Source organism: Pleurodeles waltl, chromosome 9 (genome assembly GCF_031143425.1).
Source record: "Pleurodeles waltl isolate 20211129_DDA chromosome 9, aPleWal1.hap1.20221129, whole genome shotgun sequence".
Lineage (NCBI taxonomy): Eukaryota > Metazoa > Chordata > Amphibia > Caudata > Salamandridae > Pleurodeles > Pleurodeles waltl.
Window position 1 is genome coordinate 468,145,693 of NC_090448.1, and position 17,355 is coordinate 468,163,047.

Sequence of the window (17,355 nt, forward strand, 5' to 3'; positions counted from 1 at the left end):
ACCAAATAAAGCTATAAGTTACAATATGGTCCCTGCTAACAATTAGACCCAGACTGAGGGGGTGCCAGAGGGGCACAATCGATGTCTGTCCCTGCCTTTTGCATCTCTAGGCATCTTTCATATTGCATAAGTGGCTGTAGATAATTGTATGGCCTCTTCTTCAATGCCCAGTACTCATATGTACGTCACAATGTAAAGTGGGCGTTCCCTCATTTTCATGGTTGTGTGGCCCCATACACATGATGACATACCTCGAGAAGACCACAAAGACAAGATCAGGACTGGGCATTGCATCCGAGACCGATTCCAAATAAGTTGAAGGACTGAAAACACCAGGATGACAAAAGACTGATATAGAACATTCGATATACCTTGCAGAAAGAAATAATAACAGCCTTAAGCCTTGAAAAAGCCACAGGCTTGCAAGCCATTTAAAGAGTGAAACATGTGGTGGTTACATCTGGATCAATGTGAACAATACCGCTGAGAACTACCACAGGATACAGTCTTGGAATGCAATAAGAAGTGTACAATTAAATCTCTGAACTGTTGAAATTGTTACTCTGAGAATATTTTCCAATTTCCATAAAGTTCCTAAATTGCTAATGATCGGAAATAAATATGTATGCTGAATAGTACAAGATGAAGACATTATGGGCCTAATTGAGAGTGTGGCGGTCCTCAGACTGCTGTGGTGGGACCGCCATGGTTGTGGAGCGCCCCGCCAACCTACTGAGATTCGGACAGGCTGACGCGGTGCAGGTTGGAATCTGCATGGAAGTGCTGAACCCAGTGCTGCCCTGCTGATTACAGTCTTGTTCTCTGCCAGCCTTTTCATGGTGGTTTCACTGACATGAAAAGGCTGGAGGAGACCAGGTGCAGGGGCCACAGAGGGGCCTCCGCACTGCCCATGCCCATGACAGGAGCAATGCAGGGGTCCGTCTGCCCAGCACCCTCGTAATGCGCACTGTTTGCTATGCAGACAGTGTGCATTACGAGGGTGCTAGTGCCCCCTGCGGGCATACATTGTCATTGCTGATTCCGCCGGTCAGCCCAGCGGGAAAGTCTTAATAGACCCAGCGGGGGTAGCCAGCACGGTGGCAACCACCCCGTTGGGAGTTTGCCGGACAGGAGTTCCCTTCCCCCAAACTCATAATCGGACCCTATGAGTTTAATATTTAAACTAGATGTTTCATTCACTTCAGCTGTACTATATAGATTGTACCCATTCGGATCATATTAAAATACACAACCTCTGGAAAATACACACTTGATTCCGTGAAACTTATTATTGAGTGGAAGAGTTGACACACCCTCACAGGAGTGTCACATTTCCCCATGATAAACCTATAAAAAAACAACCTAAGAGTATTAGTGAGTGGGTCAGAGTGGGGCGGACCTAAAAAAAATCGCATATGTTGAAAGGCCCTTGTCAGTGCACCACAGTGCAAGGATGTCTAAGTTCTAGTCAGCATAGTTTTTGTGCAGGAAGGGCCCTTTCCTGAACTAAAACTACACTTTTACTTTGTGTATGTATGCTGCAGAATGCGGCGAGTGTTAATGTATGTGTAGTATTTTCCCTTCAGTGGCCATAGTGTGATAGTGATAGTGTATAAATGAAAGAAAGTTAATAGTGATGTGCAACTGTTTGTGCAGAGGCAATAAAAGAAACGCAACAAAAAATGAAACAAAGCCTGGTCTTATTCCAGATTTTTTTCATCAACAGACAATACGAAATACAGAATTGTTATACTTGAAGCTACACTAGAAAAATATTGCTATGAATTCCTGTCTATAGTTTCTATAAAGCTGTTCCAATCAGAATAAAAATACAAAACGACGGTTTTCCAACAAACAGTGCTATTGCTATATACACACACACACATACATACATACATAAAGAGTTTAAATATGAAGACAGGTTGAAATAGGAGTCGCCTGGCAGGGACATGTCCCTCTTTCTCTTGCTCAAAAAGCTAAGTTCTCGAATTTTCTGCGTGCATTTCACATTGCTTTTCAACACATTTCAGTGCGTTCATGTGCAGACTATTTTTGGCTTCTTTACACAAAAAGCCAGAAAGATTAGTGTTCCCCAAATGCAGCCTTCTTTATGCATTTTAAAATAAATGGTGTATGAATTTAAAAGCTGGAAGAGAAACACAAAATAAAAAAAATTGAGTTGAAGGAGATGAAATACAAAATACACAGAAGCTAGTTTCTGTCAAAAATTATGAAAATTATGATATGTTTAAACAGATTCAGCATCGAATTGTACATGAACCGTGTGGGGATGGTTTTGTATTATGGGACATGTATTTTGTCACAATCCCACGTCACTGTAGTCCTTTTTTCTCCATAGTCATGCAGGATCCACTGCTACCAGTCTGTATCCAAATATTCTTGGACTCCAAAAATCTTTCACCACAGATCAAGAGATAGGTTGAAAAATGGAAACCAAAAAACAGCAAAATTAGAGTCATGATCACAGCATGAACTGATTTTGAAGAATGCCACTCCTATGTTTGCTTTCACATTTTTCATTAAAAACCCTGCAGTGAGTTCTGCCATATACCATGATACTGACATGCTGTGGAAGCGAACATTAAAATCCTAGGCAGATTAACTAATCTTCTGAAGCAGGTAGACTTTCTCTAACATTTTGTTAAAAAACATAACGTTCACTGTAAATTCTCCTTGTGCTGTCGGTTTCCCTAAGAATAAGGAAGAACCTTGTACGTAAAAGCAACAGTGAGCAAATGTATATTTATAAGTGGATTACAGCCCTAATCTCTGCCTAAAGGAAGCCCAACCTATGTCATCACTCTGTCAACGGCACATCACGTGCATATGACATATGATTATGAGAGTATTCTGTATTCAATAAGAGAACTGTCTTACATAAGTGTTTGGATAGCCTAATGATGCTGTGGAAAATGATTCAGCTGGCCACAAACAGAAAAAGGAGCTAAAGAGCTCCTGTGCATACAAAAGCGCACAAACACTAAAAATAGGGACGCACGAAGATGAGGTTGCCAGATACACAGTCTCATAGGATGCTTGCACTCCTCTGATTTCTAAATTTAAGGTGTGACAGGTGTATCAGCAAAGGCATATACGACTATGAATTGAATACTGTGGCCTTTTCTGGGGCAAAGTGGGGGCAAGGTGCAGTATGGTGTACATCAACATTCTGCCAGGTTCACAATTCTATTCATCCGTCCAACTCAGATTTCTGCATATAAATGGTTACAAAGATGTCAGCATTTTCCTGTAAAACGGGACATCTTTACTTTAGGCCAACTACAGATCTAGAAAAGTAGGACTTGTACTGATGCACCTCCACTTCTGTGGTTACCAAACTTAAAAGAACTTTGGGAGCCGCCAGGTTAGTTGTGGATACATTGACAATGTTGCCTTAACGGGCCACACCAAGTGAAACTACTTTAAGGACAGATTGAAAAGTGGAACTTTCGCATCACACATTGGCACCGGATCAAATTCATTGGCCCACAGACCTCCTTGAACATATGAAACTGAACTTTTCAAGATAATCAACACTTGTTAAAACCAATATGAAATTTGATTGACTAAAAGCAAAGTTTGTCAATGTTCTCAGAGGCCCTGTAAATGAACGCCTACCTTTTTTCATGCAGTCGGGACCAATACCCACAGCACATGACCTTAGGTTTGCTCAGAACAGTAATCATTTACACCCAACAGCATGGCGACATTTCTTAATTTCCTCTGCTATCTCAACATCCGACAGATTGATGCCTACACAAACAGTGCTGAAATTGATTGATCAGATATGTTTTAGCATGAAGTCAAACAAGACACGCGTTTATAGGCTGATTTAAAGTATGTAATCACCTTTCCCAAAGTATTTTATGTAAGAAAACTGCATTTGCAAATTATTGGTATTTAGCACATATCGAAATAAATAACTGTGCTTCTTCTACAAAAAATGGCTATATCCAACACCCAATATCCACACATCACAGTGCTAGTATATAAGCAGTAATCTTAAAACCCAAAAGTCCAGGAAGATAAGTAAGGATCCTGCGGAAGCACGTCCTATGTGAAGTTCTCTCCACCTACTCAGTGAGCTAACGCAAGCAACATTTTCACTTCTAAGATCGAGTGCTAACACGCTGTTTCCGGTAACTTGTCTGTGCATCAACAGCTTTTTAAGTGATACCAATGAAGCTATGTACAGCAGGGATTCAGTCTGGAACGCCACAAATGAAACAAAGAACAAATCTTTAGTTCCCCCACCTTCTCAGTGATCTCTAACTAAACCTTGTTTACACACAGATCGCTTCTCTACGTTTCTTTGGAATGCTGGCATCCAACATTCCCGATAAGTTTTAACGTTTGCTGAGCGTGAAATGTCTAGTCTTCGATTTCAGTTGTTTGGCTTTTCGTGTTGTCTGTGATATCTTCGGGTTCTTGGGAGGAATGCGACCACGCCCCTATACAAATAAAAGAAACAGGCAAGTCTTAATTAATTTACCTTCCATGAGAAAACATTTTTGTTTTTGGCAAAACTGGATTAAGCAATTAGGATTCACAAAAAGGTGAGGAAAAACAGACACTATGATTTCATTTCACAAACAAGAATGATCTCTGCTAAATTTGGTCCAGAACCAAGATGTTTTGCAGCTGAAACACGGAGATTACAATTGTACCACAACGAGTGTTCTATTGACATTTCTTGCAAAGGTGAGCCTTCCTTGTTTACAGATTTGTACTTTTCCTCAGTTTAAATGTTTCCAAGGAGGGCCCCAAAATATGTCTCTGCCTTTTGTGGGGATCGTTTACATTCACTCTGCTAAATGCAGCCCTGTTGGCTGCAAGCCCTGCACGATGGACCTAATGGCAGTTAGTGTTCCTTTAGAACACTAGAGAAGCTTAGACAAAGCAACCAGTGCCCTCTACAATTTTGGATTTAGATGTAGGGTTGTGAAAGTCATAGCATGACCCATGAAGCTGGCCAACTTCACACCACAAAAACGTGGTCAAAGAATCCTACCTTCATCTGAGGTGAAGTTTAACTTCACCTAAACCCAAACAATAACCGAAGAACAGGTACAGAAGTCAATGAGCTATATTTGAAAGATACAGAGATCTTCCATCTTTAGGCTGATTATCTGTAAACTGGCGTGAATGTCTGTACCACCACCACTGATGATGTACATACAAGCTGAATGTTGTTTTCACCAATCCTACTGACATTTGTGAATAAACCTGGTTCCAGAGGATTCTGTTTTTATTTTCAAACATTTTTCTTTAATATTTCAATCATGTAGTTGAACAGGTTAAGGGATTATCATTTATTCGTCCTTTCGCAGACTAACTTTCTCCAGCTTTCCTTTAAGGTTTTTTATTAAAATGTTCTCTTTAGTTTTATGAACATACCTTGGACCTCAGGTTAGCAGGTGTGTGATGATCTTTATTGACAGTTAATTAAAACCATATCAGTTAGGATAATACTAAAAATGAACCATCAGTAAATATAAAATAAAATAAAACGTAATAGCCATTAAAAAACAACTATTCATTGAATCACTAAAAGTTCTTATTGTTTGTCACACACATGGACCTCATGTGCATAACTTTTAAGCATATTGTTTTTGCATTGTTATTTCTTTGAACTGACCAACATTTTGGGATATTAATACTTGAGCTCAGGCCGTGCATCTGAAAGGTGAGACAGGATACCTATTCTTTGGTTCGCCTATTGAGGATCCTATTGACCACGTTGCTGCACAAATTTACTTAGGCATACACCAATTCAATGTATTTGGCCACTCATGCCATCCTTGAGGATTTGTTGCGCAGATACACAAAAAATGTGAACTGATTCTCTAAGAAATAGGAGACATGTTCCAAATGTTGTCATAAGAATTCAAGCACAAATACGTAAACCCTTTAATGCCTTTTTACAAGACCTAATCAATGAATGCATTAGTACAAGCATTTAAAAAAAACAAAAAAACAAAAAAAAACAATATATATATATATATATATATATATATATATATATATATATATATATATATATATATATAAAAGAATCACTTGGGTGTATCTTGGGATAATGCAACCATAATAGTTTCAAAAATACTTTTTGTGATGTTTCAGGCAGCCTGGAGTTACACAAATCGCTTCTGGTGGTATGGACAAACATTTCTTTATGGGGAAGCATTTACAGGGCAACCTGGAAGTGCAGATTGGCAGGTTTAATAGGTCAGTGTGTAGGCCAGTTTTTTAGCAGTTTGTGGGCCCTTTTTATTGCCAGGTGGGTCGGTTTTTACTATTGATTTCATTGATTTTACCCAAAACTCTGCTTGCAGCAAACACAAATGTTTCCTCTACCTCGCAAAATACGTACCCAGTGTGCATCTTTGAAACTCCAAATATGCCCAATTTACTCATGTGGGCCACTTATTTAGCTATCTGATTCGCTAATGGAGCCTGCTTTCATTTTGACACCGAGCCTATTTTCTGTCTCAGTCCGACTTTGGGAAGCATTGTAACACTTGGCAAGAGTAAGTTGCAGCTCCTCTAAGAGGAGGTATAACATACTCTAAAGATACTGAAATATGAAATAGAAAACTACATGTACCAAAATACACTGAGAGGACAGTGAAGTGCCAACATAGCTCTGTCATATGAGAGTGCAAAAATACACAATTTCATGCATTTATCTATCCATGCACACACCAAGATCCATCCTTCCACCCCCCCATCTGTTTATTCATCCATCTAAGATCTATTTACCCATATCCATTCATCTATCCACCCATTCATTCATTCCTTCCAAGCACCCATCGTCTATCCATTCATTTATTTATTTGTTTTATTTCATTTATATAGTGCACTGCTCCTCTCCAAAGGAATATCCTAGCAGTAGGGCAAATATACTAAATACAATGGTTAGCGCTGGAGCTTTATATAGAGGTAAATGATGGACTACTTTTCATACAGAAAAGTTTTTAGCCTCTTGCAGAAAAGGAAGTGCTTTGACATTCATGAAACCATGTACCCAACAAGATCCATCAATTCGCCCACCAAATCCATCAATCCACTCAGATTTATAAATCATCCAAACACCCATCTATTGATCTTTCAATTCTATCCATTGTTGCATCCACCAAGATCTATGCCTCCGCTCAACGATCTATCAATCCATCAACACACAAGACCCATCTATTAATAAGATCCAATTATCCATCCACCCAAGCATCTGTCCCATCCATCCATCCACATGTATGTCCATCATCTATTCATCGATGTGGGCACCCGTGCCCATCCATTCATATACCTACCCATCCATTAACCAAGGAGATCTTTCAAACCATCCTCCTAGCCGATGCAACCATTTTTTCAGCCATCGCCTCACTTACACCCTGTCAATGCATGTCCACTTTCTTCAGCCATTCATCAATCCATCTACCTACTAATAAATCTATCCCTCTCCTCTCTCATCCAACAATCCATACACATACCCAACTCAATAATAATAGAAACATCAACAGGCTCAAGTTTAATGAAAGCTTACCATGTAAGTTAGCATTTTTGTGCCAAATTATATGAGAGGAAAACAGTAAGGTGGTGTAATGTTACTGTGTTCTGTAAAAAATATTTAGCTGTTCTACTGAATTCTCAATAACCCTTGACACTGAACTGGAAGCCAGTTTGCTATTCTTTCTGAATCAGGAAAAGTACATTGCACTGATGCCAGCTGCACAATATGCCAGAAAGCTGTAAAGTGTAACAGTACTGAAATTAGGGACTGCTTGAGTATTTCCATCCTTTGCAGGAATCGATGCTCAAGGAGGTCAGTGGATCTTTGGACTCTGCATAGGATATGGTAGAACTAAACAACAAATTCCAATACAAACCAATTAAATTACACTGTTTGATCAATATGGCAAAATAAAGAAAACCCCAGTCAGGAATAAGGTTAAGGGGTTGTATTACAAACATTAGCTCAAAGTCATGGAGACAATTCACAAGACAAAGTTATAAAGATACAGTATCACCAAGGGCTGATCAAGGTGACGGAACAAGTTCAGGCGGAATAACATTACGAAAACTAGGTACTCAACTAAGACAATACAGAACATAAGTAAGAGAACTTGAAGAATGAAAAACAAACAATGCTCAGTTTTAATAAGCATCAAGGAAGTTTAAATCATCAAAGTTACATTTTTCTGGGCAAGGGGAAATCCCTACAGTTTAGCCTATTAGGGAATAAAGGGGGTCATTCTGACCTCGGCGGTAAAAGGCGCCTACCGCCGGTCAGAAGCCCGCCATAACACTGCCGCGGTAAACCGCCACGGTCATTCTGACCCGCAACTTGAAAACCTCAAAAAATCCGACATCCACAAAAGTCCGCCACACCAAAGGTCAGCGAAAAAATGGCGATGACCAAACCTCCACCGTCACGCCAACAGAAATACGCCCATGCCATTACGACCCACGAATCCACGCGGCGGTCTTTCAACCGCAGTATTCTATTGGCGGTACACACCGCCGCGGTCGAAATGCACACACCTTTACAAAACATCCCCACATTGGTCAATTTGAAACACACACCTGAGATACATATACACACCACTCCCACACACCCAATACAAAATAAAACACACACCCACATCACCCACAAACCCCTACGACAACAATTGCGAATCAAGGACAGAGAGAGACAGCACTGCTTAGAGTAGACCATCACACTGAGGCAAATCACAACATCACCCACACAATTACCACGCACAAAACACCATACACCACCACACACATTACACTCCACAACACATACACCACCCCTCACCTCATCCACACCACCCCATGGCACCCCAAAGACACCCCAGGTTCTCTGACGCAGAACTCAGGGTCATGGTGGAGGAAATAGTCCGTGTAGAGCCCCAGCTATTCGGGGCACAGGTGCAGCACACCACAATAGCTAGGAAGATGGAGCTCTGGCAAAGGATAGTGGATAGGGTCAACGCGGTGGGACAGCATCCACGCAATCGGGATGACATCAGGAAGCGATGGAACGACCTACGGGGGAAGGTGCGTTCCATGGTATCAAGGCACAACATTGCGGTGCAGAAGACTGGCAGCGGACCCCCACCTACTCCCCCAGAATTTACAGCATGGGAGGAGGAAGTCTTGCACATCCTGCATCCTGAGGGCCTCGCAGGAGTAGCTGGAGGAATGGACTCTGGTAAGTCAAATCTTAACTACTACATCCCACCCCCACCCCACCTGCATGCCAGCACATACCCCCACCCTCACCCCCACCCCCATCACACCAACTCCTTGCAAAAGGCTCACCATCACAACCCACCCATCCAAACACCAAGCCCTGCATGCGACCACAAAGCATGGACACCCATCACCAAAGCATGCCCACTGCACACACACATCACCCCCACAAGCCACCCTCACAAAAGCCCCCACAAGGGAATGCCTGCACAGACACCCACCCATCACACGAAATGCCACACACAGAAGCTATAACCATACCTTAATACCCCTGCAGGACCCGAACGCCACCACACCGCCACGGAGGGTCCAGAGATGTCCATCCCACCCCCCGATTGAGGCCCCCAGCGATGACAGCAGCTCTGTCTCCCTGGACCCAGACGACCAGCCCGGCCCATCGGGGACCTCTGGACAGTCGGTTCCCCACAGACAGCCACAGGCTACACCAGACCCAACCCCTCTGGGAACACCAGCACAGCTCCCACCCAGCGGGCCCATGCCTCTGTCTCCAGGACACGTCAATCAGCGGTGTGTCCGCCACTACAGGGCACCCAGGTTGACCCACCACCCCAACAACCACAGGGACCTGGGGGCAGTGGTAGTGGGCACACCGTCCAGGGGACAGAGGCCCTGGAACACACGGGAACTGGGAGGGCTGCTGTGCGACAGGGGGGGGGACAGGCCCAGGGAACCCACTCTCCAAGAGGCCCTCTCCTCCATCATGGGAGCATACCACCACTCCCAGGAGACGATGGCGACGGTACTGGCCAGGTTCCAGGAGATCCAGGCACAGCAGGAGGAACGGTACATGGGGTCCAGAGAGGACCTGAGGAACATCGGTTCCGCAATGGGGACCATCGTCCTGGCCCTTAACCAGATAGTCACCATATTGCGGGACCATGTGGCACCACAAAGGGCCCCTGTCACTAGCCAGGACCAGGAACAGGCTACAACATCCGCCGGCGCTAGTGGACAGGAGGCCCCCACACAACGACAGTCCACCAGAACCCCACCTCCTGCTGAAGAAGAACCACCCCGCAAGCGGAACCTGAGATCTCACAAGAAGACAGAGTAGGATTGCAAGACCCCCGCCAGCATATGATACCCCCTGATGTCATCCCACTGTCCCACATAGTCACCCTGTCCAACCTTGAATTGCCCCTGCTCCATCCTTCCACAGGCATATGGACAATGCACCTGTGCGACTGAGAACTGGACTCTGCCATGGACATTACTCCACACCCACCCATCCCCGCTTCCCAATCATTTACATATATGTAGCACTTGAAATAAATCACTCATTGCACTTAAAATAACAGGAGTCTGCTTGTATTTTTCACAAATGTATTACACATAACGGTGCAATTATGTTCACTAACATTGTGATGACAACATACCAATGTCAATAAGCTTTAGTCCATGGGCAAACAAAGCAGTAGTCACGCAGTCGGTCATACAGCTCTGAAAAGGGAAGGGAAAGTCACAATTAACTGAAAAGGAACTGGGGGGAAACACAGACAGTAGAGACGCAGGAGGCCTTAAGTAAATGTAAATTGGGGTGGCTGTTTCTTACCTGTGTGCTACTGAAAGTATTGTTGTATGACTGCATCCCTGTTGTCCGTGTCGTCCCCATCGTCTTCCTCCTCTTCACTCTCCACAGGCTCCACAGCTGCCATAACACCACCATCTGGACCATCCTCCTGCACAAAAGGCACCTGGCGTCGCAAAGCAAGATTGTGAAGCATACAGCAGGCCACGATGATATGGCACACCTTCTTTGGTGAGTACATTAGGGATCCACCAGTCATATGTAGGCACCTAAACCTGGCTTTCAGGAGGCCGAAGGTCCTTTCTATGATCCTCCTAGTTCGCCCATGGGCCTCATTGTACCGTTCCTCTGCCCTTGTCCTCGGATTCCTCACTGGGGTCAGTAGCCAGGTGAGGTTGGGGTAACCAGAGTCACCCCATAACCACACACGGTGTCTCTGTAGCTGTTTCATCATATAAGGGATGCTGCTATTTCTCATAACATACGCGTCATGCACTGACCCAGGGAACTTGGCATTTACATGAGAGATGTACTGGTCTGCCAAACAGACCACCTGGACATTCATCGAATGATAACTTTTTCTGTTTCTGTACACCTGCTCACTTCCACTGGGGGGAACCAAAGCCACATGGGTCCCATCAATGGCACCAATGATGTTGGGGATATGTCCAAGGGCATAGAAATCACCCTTCACTGTAGCCAAATCATCCTCCTCAGGGAAAACAATGTAGCTCCGCATGTATTTCATCAGGGCAGACAACACTCTGGACAAAACCTTAGAAAACATAGGTTGAGACATCCCTGATGACATTGCCACTGTTGTCTGAAAAGACCCACTTGCCAAAAAATGGAGTACTGACAGAACCTGCACCAGAGGGGGAATCCCTGTGGGTTGGCGGATGGGGGACATCAGGTCTGGCTCCAGCTGGGCACACAGTTCATGTATAGTGGCTCTGTCAAGTCTGTATCTAAGTATAACATGTCATTCTTCCATTGTCGACAGGTCCACCAGCGGTCGGTACACGGGAGGATTTATCCTTCTCCTCGCAAGTCCCAGCGGACAGTGCCTAGGAAGGACAACATGGAGCAGAAAGTCAAGCAAACCACAGGTTCGTTCACACAGCTTGCACAGTAAAAGAATCGCAATGCATTGAAAGGCTTGTATGAGTGGCAATGCACGGCCTAGGCCTGTGTGACGCAGTTGAAATTATGCCATGTGGGCCCTGGAAATGGCGGCTGCCTGACCTGTGAAGTGTGACAGTGGGATGTGAGGTCAATGCGCTGGCGTGGCACACCGTGGCGGTAGGAGGTCGAAGACCGCGGTGCGAAGCCGCATTGGTTAACATTGCACCCTATGGGTTTCATGAGCCAATGACGATGTGCGCCGGCGGTCGCGGTACGCACCGCCGCGGGCGTGACCGCCATTTTCTATCTGCTTAATCACTCGAGACCTGATCATCCACAGGAGAGGACCTATACTGCAAGTGCTGCTGTGACCTCGGTCTGGGAGATACTATAGCTGCTGCGACTGGGGAAAGGGCCCCTGTCTTCACATCTGAGGAATTGGAGAAACTTGTTGATGGGGTCCTCCCCCAGTATGCGCTACTCTACGGTCCTCCAGACCAACAGGTTTGTATACAGGGTGCACGCTGAATGGTCTATGCCTGTGTTGAGTGGGGTGTATGTAAGATGGTGGGGAGGGGAGCGAATGAGGAGTGCAACGCACGACAGATGGGAACATGTGCCACATGGCAAGGTTGGGGAGGGGGGGCCACTCACATCGACCATGCAGAAAAGTGATGATATTTCTTTTCCCACCCTGTACATGTCAAATAGGTCAGCGCCCATCAGAAGATCGACATTTGGCGTGCCATCGCCAAGGACGTCCGGGCCCTGGGGGTCCACAACAGACGGGGCACCCACTGCCGAAAGAGGTGGGAGGACATCCGCCGCGGGACCAGAAAGACCGCCGAGTCTCTGCTGGGGATGGCCTCCCAACGTAGGAGGGGTGCCAGCCGCCAATTGACCCCCCTGATGTCCCGGATCCTGGCGGTGGCCTACCCCGATTTGGATGGGCGCGTGAGGACATCACAGCAGATACAAGGGGGTGAGTATCTGCACATTCTGCTATGTTTGCGCGCAGTTGAGGTGTCTGGGTTGGGGAGGAGGGCTGTGGGTAACTCAAGGCCAGGGCGCTTTCTGTAGGCTAGTCCCCTCCGTTAGGCATGGCCCTGTGCCCCAGCCCCCCACCTCTGTAGGGTGCCAAGTCCAGCTATCCATGGTCCTGCATCACCCACGTGTGCATTTGTCATCCATAGACCTGTAGGCCTAGTCACAAGAACTGGGTAGTGTACCCCGATTGCGCAACGTAGTGCAGGGGGCTTCTGTGTCTGTCCTCTCCGCCAACGGTGTTGCCAATGCATGCACTCAACCTGTCTTCATTTCTCCCCCCCACACATTTTCTTTGTATTCCTGTGCATGTGTGCATTAGCATCATCAGGCGGAGGAGAAGTGGCATCGGCGCACGAGGGAGCTGCATCTCACATGGCCCCGGAGGGCCATGCAACCGACTCCGAGGTCACCAGTGAGACGGAGGGCGAGGGGAGCTCCACAACGGGGACCCGTGGAGACGTCAGCGACACCGACACGTCCTCGGAAGGGAGCTCCCTTGCGGTGGCGGCAACATCCGTGCCCACCGCCACAACAGGTACAGCCGCCACCCAGCGCACCAGCCCCGCCCTCCCAGCAGCCCCTCAGCCTTCGCTCCGTGCCCGCTCGCCCAGGAAGACGGGCATCTCCTTCGCCCCAGGCACCTCAGGCCCTGCCCCAGTTACCCCTGCTGCCCTCAGTGCGGAGATCATTGACCTCCTCAGGACACTCATTGTTGGGCAGTCTACCCTCTTGAATGCCATCCAGGGTGTAGAAAGGGAGGTGCATCGGAGCAATGCATACCTGGAGGGCATTCATTCGGGTCAGGCTGCCCATCAGCGATCGTTCAACGCTCTGGCCTCAGCACTGACGGCAGCCATTGTCCCTGTCTCCAGCCTCCCTCTTCTAACTCCCTCCACCCAGTCCCAGTCTCCTGTTCCTCTGCCTATCCCATCCACACCATCAGACCAGCCTGCACACACCTCAACACCCAAGGGAAGCTCATCCAGACATAAGCACCACAGATCCCACAGGCATTCACACAAACAATGTAAACAGTCACTGCCACCTCTGTGTCCCCCTCCTCCTCATCTCCCTCCTCCCTCCCTGTGACGTCTCTACTCACACCTGCATGCACACCACCATCAGCCATTACTTCCATCACCAGCACACCCTCCATTACAGTCAGCACACCTGCAGTCACCACCCCCACTGCCATTTACACGTCCCCTGTGTCCTCTACCACTGTGTCTGTCACCCCCTCTTCCAAACCACACAAACGCAGGCAGCCACCAACCCAACAGCCATCCACCTCACGACAGCCTCCAGCCCAAGCACCTGCACCCAAAGACAGCACACTTGACTCTCCTACAACCACATCCTCTTCCTCCACTCCCATACCCACTGCACCTACCCCTCCCATTGCTCCTAAAAAACTTTTCCTCTCCAAAATTAACCTCTTTGCATCACCTGACCCACCCCCTCCATCTGGTAAGAGTCCAAAGAGCACCTCAGCCACCACCAGCCCTGCATCTAGTATCACCATAGTGCAGGGCTATTGGAGTCCACCAGCTCCTAGGGAAGGAACATCGGCCAGCAGCAAGGGGACAGCCAGCCCACCCCCTGGGAAGAGGACAAGAAAAATTAAGGGCCGGCGCAAAAAGCCTGAGACGGCTGCCACCAAGGAGAGTGTCCTTGCCCCGTCACCTGCCACATCATCTAAGGGAGGCAAGGGCCAGAGAGCTGCAGCGAAGGAGGGCAAGGGCAGCCAGGCGGAGAAGACATGCAGCAGGCGAGCGCACCAGGAGGGCCCCACCAGCCCCATACCGGGTGTGACGGACGACACCCACAGGCCCAAGACTCCATCACAGGAGGGCCCCGCTACCGCAAGGTCGGAGGGCGACTAAGCGGGGAGTCTTGGCCAGGTCTGGGTCCCTTGAAAGACAGGACAAGCACCGCTGAACAGGGCCCCTTCAAGACAGGCACCGCTGAACAGGGCCCCGCCAAGACAGGCACCGCTGAACAGGGCCCCGCTGTGAAGAGCACCGCTGAACAGGGCCCCGCCGTGAAGAGCACCGCTGAACAGGGCCCCGCCGTGAAGAGCACCGCTGAACAGGGCCCCGCCAAGACAGGCACCGCTGAACAGGGCCCGCCGTGAAGAGCACCGCTCCGCTGGGCCCTTCCTGTCAAGCACCACTCTGCTGGGCCCTTCCTGTCAAGCACCGCTCCGCTGGGCCCTTCATCTCAAGCACTGCTCCGCTGGGCCCCGCCGTCTCAAGCACCGCTCCGCTGGGCCCTTCATCTCAAGCACCGCTCCGCTGGGCCCTTCCTGTCAAGAACCGCTCCGCTGGGCCCCGCCGTCTCAAGCACCGCTCCGCTGGGCCCTTCATCTCAAGCACCGCTCCGCTGGGCCCTTCCTGTCAAGGACCGCTCCGCTGGGCCCTTCCTGTCAAGCACCGCTCCGCTGGGCCCTTCATCTCAAGCACCGCTCAGCTGGGCCCCGCCGTCTCAAGCACCGCTCCGCTGGGCCCTTCATCTCAAGCACCGCTCCGCTGGGCCCTTCCTGTCAAGCACCACTCCGCTGGGCCCTTCATCTCAAGCACCGCTCCGCTGGGCCCTTCATCTCAAGCACCGCTCCGCTGGGCCCTTCCTGTCAAGCACCGCTCCGCTGGGCCCTTCATCTCAAGCACCGCTCCGCTGGGCACCGCCGTCTCAAGCACCGCTCCGCTGGGCCCTTCATCTCAAGCACCGCTCCGCTGGGACCTTCCTGTCAAGCACCGCTCCGCTGGGCACCGCCGTCTCAAGCACCACTGGTCCATTGACAGTGCCGGTTCTGTGTCGAGCAGGTGTTCACGAAGCACTCTGGGCACCATGCCTCCTCCAATACCAGTGGAGTCGGTTATCCATCTGATGGACTGTGGCTTTGCACTCCCCAGGATGGTACAGTGGGCATGGAGGCCCCTCGTGGATCTGGCGTCGTGGACTCATGTGGCTGAGGTGCCCCCCTTTCCCTTCCCCCTGAGGTGCCTGTTGTTTTATCATCTGATGCCCTCTGCAGTGTTCTCTCCAATGGTATCCGGTCTCCTGTGTGGGCTTTGCCCATGTGTTTGTATACATTGGCCCACGGACTATGGATATTTAACGGACTGTGCTGGACTTATTGACTATGTTTATACTTTGCACTATGTTCATTATTTCTTTTGTATATTTCATATTTACCATGACTTCAATGAACCTATTTTATGCATAAATTTGAAACTTCGTTTTAATTATGTCTTTGCATTCTTCCGGGGGGTGTCACTCTGACTTGTTGCTCTGCATTGGTGTGTAGGTATTGGGGGGTGGGTTGGGGGGGGTGGGTGTTTCACGTATGTGTGTGCACGTAACCTTTCCTCCTCCCCCCTCCCCTGTGTCGTAGGTGCAGTACTCACCGTTGTCGTCTGCGCCGGCGTTCGTACTCGTGGTAGATGAGCAGGTAGACAATAGCTGGTAGTATGTTTAATTTGGGTTCCATGCTGTCCTCCGTCCTCGTGGAGTGTGTGGAGGTGAGCGTTTTCCCGTTCGTAGTCTGTTTCCGCCGTGTTTTTATCGGCGGGGCTTCCGCCCCGGAAAAGGTGGCGGATTGGTGAGTTGTGATAGGGTGGGCGGTACATTGCCTGCCGCCTGCCTGTTGGCGGTGACCGCCGCGCTGTTTGTCGGTCCCGCCGTGGCGGTCGGAGTGTTAAAGTGGCGGGCTGTGTTGGCGGTTCCCGCCAGGGTCAGAATTGCATTTTTTGGACCGCCTGCCTGTTGGCGGGTTGGCCGCCGCTTTATCACCGACCGCCAGGGTTGGAATCACCCCCAAAATGTGTTGGCAGAACACATGTGGGTAAAAGACAAAAAGAACAAAAAGGAAACCTCTGGCCAAAGTCCAGCTGATCATCAATACTTTAAAGTTCATAAGGCAAGCTGATTTGTCAATGCAACAGTTCATTTGATGTTGAAGGGACAACATCCAGTAAAATTTGATCATACAACTCCAACTAGTAACATCCTCATGGGTTCCCAGGTTTGTCATGAGTTCATCCGTATAGCTCCACGCAAAGTGGTAAGAAATGTGTAAGTTGCTAATCCACAGTTCAGGATGTTCTACATCCAAGGACAGTTTATTCCAACTCTCTATTTGTAAAACAATAGACATCAATTACCAAACTAGTCTTCTCATGCGAACGAAGTCTAAAATAAAGGTACACGTTAGCAAGAGGACTTGACATTTTCTGCACAGTCACAAATACAGGGGCCTATTAGGCCTCACTTAGGCTAATGCAAGCAAATTAAAACACCATCTTATTACAGTAAAAAACACAATTTAATGTGCAAACTATTCATTCTACATTCATATT

General features: G+C 47.9%; 1 protein-coding gene across 1 annotated transcript in view; it reads right to left on the reverse strand.

Moving 5' to 3' along the window:
- Nucleotides 1-1,698: 1,698 nt before the first annotated feature.
- The window catches only part of LBHD2 (LBH domain containing 2), a 448,061-nt gene continuing 432,404 nt past the window's right edge, over nucleotides 1,699-17,355 (reverse strand). Inside the window, exon 4 of the mRNA XM_069207296.1 lies at nucleotides 1,699-4,472. Within this exon, the coding sequence (XP_069063397.1) occupies nucleotides 4,393-4,472 (80 nt within the window). The 3' untranslated portion in view covers nucleotides 1,699-4,392. The remainder of the gene's footprint in view (nucleotides 4,473-17,355) is intronic.